At 40.2% G+C, this 9,609-nt stretch overlaps 1 protein-coding gene across 1 annotated transcript in view; it reads left to right on the forward strand.

Annotated features, from left to right (window-relative positions):
• The window catches only part of LOC111874387 (homeobox protein orthopedia), a 135,941-nt gene that overhangs the window by 38,632 nt on the left and 87,700 nt on the right, over positions 1–9,609 (forward strand). The window contains exon 2 of the mRNA XM_023869855.2: positions 7,239–7,594. Within this exon, the coding sequence (XP_023725623.1) occupies positions 7,239–7,594 (356 nt within the window). The remainder of the gene's footprint in view (positions 1–7,238; positions 7,595–9,609) is intronic.

The following is a 9,609-nucleotide window of genomic DNA, read 5'->3' on the forward strand; positions in this document are numbered from 1 at the left end:
TACACCTAGGTCTTCCTAGTGGTTTCTTTACTTCTGGCTTTCTTACAAATATTCAACGTGCATTCCGCTTCTCCCCCTTGCGTGCTACATACCCTGACTTGACCATTTTAATTATACTTGGCGAAGGGTACAATTTATGAAACTCCTCGTTGTGTAGGTTTCTGCAGCCTCCTATCACTTCTTCACTTTTCGGTCCAAATAGTAATAATAATAATAATAATAATAATAATAATGATAATAATAATAATACCTTTATTAAAGCTGTTTTCATCATTCGTTTCTACAAGTTCAAGTTTCTGTTGGATGGTGCTAATATTGTCACAGATCACGTGTTCACAAGGGTGTCATATTGATTTTGTCACTGAAAACAAAGAGTTAGGGAGTATTGAGCTAGGGTGACCTCCAGTGCCATGATGTTCAGTATTACTTCAATTAAATTGTTCAGAGAATGTCTCAGGACAGAAAGACAGACGCATACAGATCCAAAAGAAAAAGAAACATCTGTCTGTAGACTAGTCACAAGTGTCTGGATGCACAGAAGCACTGAAACAAGGACAAGCTGTATGGCCTACAGATTGTAGAAAGTGTTGCGTGGAATGACTGCGAGCCCGGTAGCGTGTCCTCTTGGTTAGCGACATCAGGGTGTCAATCACTGCAGCGTTACTTGCTCATTAGCGGCTCCAAACGCAAACAAAATGCCCATAATTCACATGTCATTATCAAACAAACCCTGCCCTAAAGCAGCCTGTCAGCGTTGCCACATTTTTTTATTCAACACGGACCCAGTAAATTTTTATCCCAGCTGGCCTGTACCCAGAAAATAATAAAATAAAGCACAATTAAAAATAAACAGCCTTATTTCTCACACTCGTATAATAATTACTTGCAGTGCTATCATGCGATTAGTGAGACTGAATCTGAGTGTTCTGCTTCAAAAAGCTAGTCTCAAACACAGGAAACTAATTGAGAGTGGTTCATGCGGAAGCAGCCAAAGCAGTTTCGGCACATTGCATGTTTAATATAAAGATTAAATGATAAACAATGTCCAGCGCATAAAATTATAATGAAACCTTCAATAAAAATATTTACTTATGAATTATTTTCCGTAAGTTTGCCCTAGTTATTTTCTGTTGGGACTAGAAGTTAGCCTTATATTCGGGGTTTCAAGCATCGAACGGCGATAACATCAGCAGAGTCGCTTTAGTCCGATCTGGGAATGCCAGTTTCTACTTAAATTTCTTTCCTCAGCTTCTGTTACTTCTTCTCTCTTCTAATCATACCCTTTCTTCTTCCTTTCCCCCTATCTTCCTTTTCTCCCTTTATACCTATTTATCAGACATTTTACCTTTAACGCTTTAGTGATTTCGTAAGGCTTTCAACCAGCATGAATCCTACGCACATATTAAATTCCTAACTCTGTGGCTTTGGTCTGAAAGCGATCTATACCGAACGAGCGACCGTCGCTTGTCGGCGAATTTAGTGCCAAATTTAGCGGATAGAGGGTTTCGTGTGATCGCCGCAACGAATTCCCACGACCGTTAATTTCGGTTTCCTGGCCTGGGCTATGCACATATTAACTTACATAAATAACAACCAAGAGAAAATATGTAACAAAAAACATGTTACTTGTTTTAGAACAATTTGCATTTATTGTAATTCCTACGGAAACTGTGTGAATGACTATAGGCAGAGATTGGACTTATTAAATATTTACAAACACTTTACTAGATGTCACAAATCACTATTGAACAAAAACAAGTGTTCTCAGTCTGTTACACTTCAGTAGTTGTTTCCTAGTAATGGCTTCTAACAGTGGAGAATTTTCAACATCCGCGCTCACTTCATTACCCTCTGGCTAACATTCCACGGCTTTCGACTCTTTCTCCAATTTACTAATTTCCAGACTGGAGTCCGTCTCCCACCAACTTCCTAGCCTTCGCTTCACACAACGACTTACAACTGACTACTCCTCGGCTGGTGTCCTCTTTATAATCCCTTGGTAAGGACAGCGTAGAAAACACCGTTTCCAATAGTTCCTTTAGTGTTGTGCGTGAACTCTTTGCTGTGGGAATCTGTCTGTTTCGCGGTAGCTACCTAGTAGCGGGCCTACACGCTACAACATTTAATACTGGGCTCTCTCCGTCGCTACGCTGAAAAGGAAAACTTCTTCTCTGAGATTTCATATGTTTCTTTCATCAGGTGACAGGTTGTGGAGGTCACTTAGAGCTAATTTCATTCAGTTGAAGGTCCACTGATGTTTCGGAAATTTGATATTATTTCCTTCCTCAGGTGACACGATGTGGAGACACCTGCTCGGTGACTTCTGTTAGGTAAAGTTAATTACACTCTCTGGACCTCAGATGATTTATATTAGCTCTATTTAACTGGGTGTTTCTTTCGTTCCCCTTTCACTTGAGGACACAAGGAAATCCAGTTCTTTAGACCATAAACTATGGACAAATTTCTATACCACAGTAATCCCGATTGTAATGCTCATGCACCATCGACAGACCCTTTATTTCATTCATTCATCAATGGCTCTACAGCCCCTTGTTGAGCTCTGGCCTCGTCTTCAAATTCGTAATCTCTTTTTACAGTGACGGTAGGACTCCTTGGACAAGTGATCAACCTGTCGCAAAGACTCTTTCTTAGTGATGTTTATTAATTCAATTCAGTTCAATTCAATTCGTGTTTATTTATGTGCAAACTTAACAGCACAGTGGCCAATTACAAAGTTAGCACGAGTATATATAAATACACAAAAATTAAAGAGCAAAATAAAAAATATGACAATCTATACAATATCAATAAATTAGTAACAATTCCAAGAAAAGAGAAAAAATAAGTTAGCTTTAACAGGAGAGAAAAATAAAATAAGTACATTTCGAATGGTTATTCCATTATGTGATGAGAAAGGACAATACACATACATAAATACGTAGAAGTTAGTAATAATAATAATAATAATAATAATAATAGCACACTTGCATTTATTCGTCAGTCTTAATATCACCACAACAAAATTTCTTCTGCCAACACATAGTATCTATTCTTTTTGTGTGTGAATACTGCCATAGAACAATCACCTGGTAAGTAGATAGGCCCTATGGACCTCCAGCTGTGTCATAATCACATCTCCCGTGGAGTAGAGAACAAAAATTAGTTCTGTTACTCTCAAACATTCCGTTGATTTTGTGATGCTGAATAAATTTGACGACAGGTTGGATTTTAATTGTTTGAGTAAGGAAGTGTGTTATATTTGTATAATAGCTTATGGATATACGCTTTCACATAAAACTCTTCTCTGAAGCTGCCCATATATTTTTAACTGGTTTCAGTATTGTCGCTATTTGCTGGCATAAACCAACATAACTATCTGTTACTCATATTTTGTGTACTGTTAATAGAATAGAAGAAAATGTTTTAATATTATTATGTAAATAAGGAAGCTGCTACTTATAGGAGATATGAACTGGGTCTGTACCCTGTTTCTAAGGGTTAATCCAAACGGTCAGTCTCTCTCTTCTTTCGTTTGGGTGATATTCAAACAACTCCTGCAGAATTTGGCCAGTTCGTATTCTTGTGATATGATCATAGCAGTTCACTTTATATTCATTTTTTTTCTGTCGTGGATCAAATATACTTTTTTCTGCCTAACTTCTTCAAGTTAGATTTAGCGGGAGTACAGGAGGTCAGATTGGACCGAGGTGGCACCGAACCAGCAGACGAATATACATTTTTCCATGGAAAGGGGAATGAAAATCATGAATTAGGTGCAGGTTTCTTCGTACATAAGAGAATCATATCACCAGTTAAGAGGGTAGAGTTCGTTAGTGATAGGATGTCATACATAACACTAAGATGTAGCTGGTGTGATATCATTGTTATGAACGTTCATGCCCCAACAGAGTAGGTGGGTGGATAAAATTAGAATGGATCTTAGAGAGATAGGATAGGATGGGATGGATTGGATAGATCTGGCTGAGGGTAGGGACCAGTGGAGGGCTCTTGTGAACACGGTAATGAACCTTCGGGTTCCATAAAATTCTGGGAAATTCTTGAGTAGTTGCAGAATTGGTGGCTCCTCCAGAAGGGCTCAGCTCCATGAGTAAGTAAGTAGGTAAGTAAGTAAGTAACTTCATTTATTCTTTGGTCTATTATTCAATAGCCTGCTAGAGTTCTCGGAAACCTCATTTAATCGGTTTCAATTGATCAACTGATCAGACTATTAATATAACTTTTTTACGAAGGTTTAGATCGTTTTTACATAAAGGAGAGTGACTTGGCTGGTTTTAAATATGCCATAGGCTATAAGTGTTAATAGAATATGTCCGCTAACTTCATATGAACGATTAATGGGGTGTTTAAATGTCACGTGAAGGAATTCAATCTATGATTGCATACCCATAAACGGGGTTACTTACTTACTTACTTACTCATGGAGCTGATCCCTTCTGGAGGAGCAGCCAATTCTGCAGATACTCAAGAACTTCCCAGCATTTTATGGAACCCGAAGGTTCATTACCGTGTTCACAAGAGCCCTCCACTGGCCCCTATCCTGAGCCAGATCTATCCAATCCATACCATCCCAGAGGGTTACGAGTTACAAACTTTCTTAAAAATAAATTAACTAGGCATTATTCTCTTAAGGTTTTAAGATATGTCATCATGCCTTTCAAATAACAGCATGTGAGATTTGAAGTTTTCATGGGGAGGTTATGGAGATTAGACCGGCAGGTCTACACGGATTCATATCCAAGAAAACAGCAATCACCAGTGTTTATTATATCGTTTCCTTTGCTGTTGTGATTTTTATAATTCTGTAAATGCTTTTTTCTTCTGACTGTAAGGCCAGGCTGTGCACCATGCATGTAGATAAGTAGTCGAATATTTAACTTATAATTATGGCACTACGTATTTCTAAACTTGCAAAAGAGACTATCTTTGCTCCATCCGTTACTCCCACAAATTCTGTTACAGTATCTTAAACAAGACATTTCACATGTCTCAAGACTTGTCAATCATATTCGGTCTCCTGTTTCTGACTTTCAGCCATAAGGCTGTATAATTCATACGACATTGTCAGTAACTAAGTCGAGACCCACGTGTTTAAAACCCCATAAATTGGCAGGCCACCACTTTCAATGAGAGACGTGAAGGTGCATCGAATTCATGATTTAGTAGAGTGATTATTTTACAAGCTGGACATCCGAGAAATATAAGATAAAATTATTTTTCTTTTCTCCATGCAGTCCAGACTTGTTCTGGGGCAGTCCCGGCCCCCTGTACAATGCGTACCGGGGTTAAAGCGACAGGGGCATGAAACTGGCTACTCACCCCATCTAGTGCCAAGGTTAAGAATGGTGGAACTGCACCTTCACGCCCTCGTATGATTTCATGTCATGTCAGCATAACTTCATGTTTCCCTTTTACCATGATTATGAGCAAGAGTCAGAAACTGGAATTTAAAATTCTGACAGCGGTTGTTACAAAGAGCCCTGTTATCTGGGATATAACGCCGTATAGTATGCTGTATGTTAATCTGACGTTTCGGAGGGAAAACTGTGTTTGTTACATGCTTCACTGTTATGGTTTCATGTTTGGTCTTATTTTTTACGCTGAAGATTGTGGTACCTTGCTACTCCGAAATGTCAGGTGTCTTTCAGATGATTACATGGCGATATGTCTCAGAAGACAGAACCTTTAAGAGTCGGCATTTATAATCCGGAATAGATCAAGAATTTTCGGTTTTGCAGACCTCATCCTGACTATACGAAGTTTACATAGGACATTTTTTGGTATACTTGATTCATGCATAGCGTTTCGGAAATGATTGGTTGTAATTATACTGACCCATTCGTTATTGATTTCTAGTAGCGCTCGCAACCCTGCGGACAGCCTGTTAATTTTAGTGAGGCCACCCGTCACTCTGCACACATGAACTAATTTATAAATCGCTGGACAGTTTTCTATTCACTTGTACATTCGAGACTTCGAGGCATTTCAAATTCCATTCAGATCAGAAAATTTTAATGACCACTTTACATGAAGATTTACATGCTTTTCTGCAGATACCTCTACGGTAACTCGCTAAATATTTAGCGAAGGGAATATTGTTTCGAACAAATGTTACGGAGAAAACTGAATCACGCGTAGTTTGTCATGTGTCATACGGTTTTCGACACGATGAGACGATTAAACAAAAGGGGATCCATGTGTAAATTTCCTAAATTTCTTATTCAGTAATCAACAATGACCTTCTGCACACAATTGCAAGCAAGAAAGGAGAAAGACGAAAGGAATACGCTTGCTATCTTCTTTATGATCGTATCTCCCTTGGTTCACTCTTCAGTCTTTAATACGGAGGTGAAATATCACTCCGAAACTTTGGTGAACATTCGTTGGAATATACGACGATATATTACAGAAGACGTAACTCTACGTGACCATCGATGCGAGAATCTCAATCCATAAAATTTTAGATAAAAATCCTCCCTCCTCCTTCCCCCCCCCCTTCCAACACATCAACAGAGCCCGCCCAGCAGACCGGAAGATGCAACGTAGGGCTTACACATACGGAACAATTTCTTGTCTGTGAGTTTATTTCTTGCACTTAATGCAAATAACGAATCGAATACTGTCGGCCTAAGACTGCAGACTGCAGCTCAGGGGGATTAGGCTCAGTTATGTGTTAACTACACGAGTCAAGACTCTTAACACACATTTAAATCTGTGTGAATTTTATTTTACTCTTCTACAAAACATCACCGAAACAAGACAGGAGTAAGTTAAAACCAATTATTATTTTATTTGATAAGATTTAGGTCTTTTGGACTGTGATGCCGTGTTGTTTGGTAGACAGCAGCAACGTTTATCAGGAAACTATTGCCTCCGTCTGTGATCGAATTCAGCAAGGATGCATAATTGTGGTAATACATATATACATATATGGATATTAGAGGAAGCGCATCGATTAAGCTTATGAAGAGAGACATCTCTGGATTCTTAACCACCAACTATGTTTTCTGAAGTTGGAGGTATTTCAGTTTATGTTGTTCTCTTATCGTGTTCTATTTTTCCCCGAAGGGAACACAATACATACATCCGCGGACACGACGTTCAAATGAGGACTTTCCTAAGACGGAAACCCTTATAAATCGGAATACACAAACCTAATTCTGTGTGCCTATATTTCATTCTGGCATTTACATGTGTGTGGGTGTGTGTTGTGTTGCCAGGTTCGAAGGACGTGTGTGATGACTTAAAGCGCCATCACGCCGAGCTGAAAGCTTCCCATCTGGACCACGGCGGTAACTCGGACCACCATTCAGGTCGCCTGGGAACAGGGTCCCTGTGCGAGCCGCCGCCAGGGCTTCCTCCTCAGCACACAGGGCAGCAGCAGCAGCAACAGGGCCTGCCTCCCGGCCCTGCCTCGGACTCAGACAAACCAGCAAAGCAGAAGCGACATCGAACCCGTTTCACCCCCGCGCAACTGAACGAACTGGAGCGTTGCTTCTCCAAAACGCATTACCCGGATATATTCATGAGAGAAGAGATAGCCATCAGGATTGGTCTCACGGAGTCCAGGGTACAGGTGAGCTGCAAATACTGTTGCCACTATATATTTCCTTCCTTTATGGTCTCATGTAGACTTTACTAACTTTATAGAGTTTCAGCATTACGCCTTATTCTGAGGCTGCACGGATATTCTAGCCTACATTGCCGTCACATCTTCAGCAAGAACGTGGCACAAGAGAGCAGTGATATTGATTACATGCGGCTGCCTTCATCTGCCGACACAACTTGGCTTAGTGTCGAGCCCTATATGGCATGCCGACCATATTTGAGTTACAGCGAAACACTTGGTGTCTCTTTCACTTTAGTGTCTCTTCTCTAAGAATAAGAAGGGTCAGGTGACTATAGAAGGGCAATGAGTGTACCAAATACAGCGAAGGCAGGCTTATATTTTCTGATTATGGCACCGTCAGCTCTCATGATGATGAAATACTTTCTGCCTTCTATTTATCATGACTTTGTGTTATACTGAGGCCCTCAGTGCAGCCATGACCCCACCTCTGCGGCATTTGATGAAATCTGGATGCATAACTATACAGAGTGTCCCAGGAGGAATGGACCAAACTTCGGGAGGGTGTTCCTTATGTTAAAGTATGCCGATATAATCCAAAACACCTATGTCCAAAGTTGAACGGTTACGGAGATAATGGCCCAAGAAAAGTGTGGTCTTCTAGCGGGTCCACGGATTATACCTATCAGCTGAGAGGCCTTATCTCTGTTTGTCCTTGAGTGCGGTGATACACCATAGCCGCACTTATGTAGTTGGCTTTATCAGAACGCGCAGTCAGTACGTTACGTCAGCGCTTGCCATTCATGTGTCATGTATAGTGCTTGGAAACCCTAAGGACAAGTATGACATGGCGAGCGAGTATTTTGTACTTCAATTTTATGGCTTCATGTCACTCACAAGTTAGTTTGATGTTACGTACATTATTAACATTACAGAATCCACATANTCTGACAAGGGCTCTCTGGAAGCATCTTGGTCTGAGAGAGTTTGTCTCTCTTCGTGATGTCCCTTGTTCGGATTCAGCACCCTCGGAGATGTTGGTAATATTCTTAGGACCACAGATAGAAGGTTCTTATTTCTTATTTCTTATTTCTATTATATTTATGGGTGTAAAACTTGGTCTCTGACATTACAGGAGGAATATAGACTGAGGTTGTTTGAGAAGAGGGTGTTGAAGAGAATATTTAGACCGAGAAGAAATATATTGACGAGAGGTTGGAGAAAATTGCGCAATTAAGAGCTTCATAACTTATACTCTTCTCCAAGTATAATTAGAATGATAAAGTCAATGAAGATGAGATGGGCAGGATATATAGCATGAATGGGGTGAAGAGAATATGAAATGCATAGAGGATATTCGTTGGAAAGCCAGAAGGAAAGAGACCACTACGAAGACCAAGACATAGGTGGGTGGATATTAAAATTAATCTTAGATAAATAGCATGGGATAGTATGGACAGGATTAATCTGGCTGAGGATAGGAACCAGTGGAGGGCGCTTGTGAACACGATAATGAATCTTCGGGTTCCATAAAATACTTGGAATACTTGAGTAGCTACACAACTGGCGCCTTCTCAAGAAGGACTGAGTTTCGTGAGTGTGTGATGAGTGAGTAGGTTAATTAAGTATAGGGTTATCCAGGTAAATATATTTAATATAATTATTGGTCTCAACTGCTGAATATTTTCGGTTGTCGTGAACACTGCATAGCAGCTCTGTGATACATTTTCATACCAGCTGAAAATACGAGTATTTTTGCAAGCTGCTTGATCGACAACTTAGTTCCTGCTTGTGTCAATCAAAATTTAATTATGCCACGATTTAGGTTCTGTATTCATTATTATATTATCCTAAAGTATCTGGGCCGGTCACGGTAGCCGATCGGTCTAAGGCGTGCACTGTCTTCGCTCGCTGGGAAGCCGGGATCGTGGGTTCGAATCCCACTCAGGGCATGGATGTTTAGTTTGTGTGTGCGTGTTTCTGTGTTTCTGTACAGGTAGAGGCCTTGCTGCGAGCTGATCACC

This window comes from Cryptotermes secundus, unplaced genomic scaffold (assembly GCF_002891405.2).
Source record: "Cryptotermes secundus unplaced genomic scaffold, Csec_1.0 scaffold197, whole genome shotgun sequence".
Classification (NCBI taxonomy): Eukaryota; Metazoa; Arthropoda; class Insecta; order Blattodea; family Kalotermitidae; genus Cryptotermes; species Cryptotermes secundus.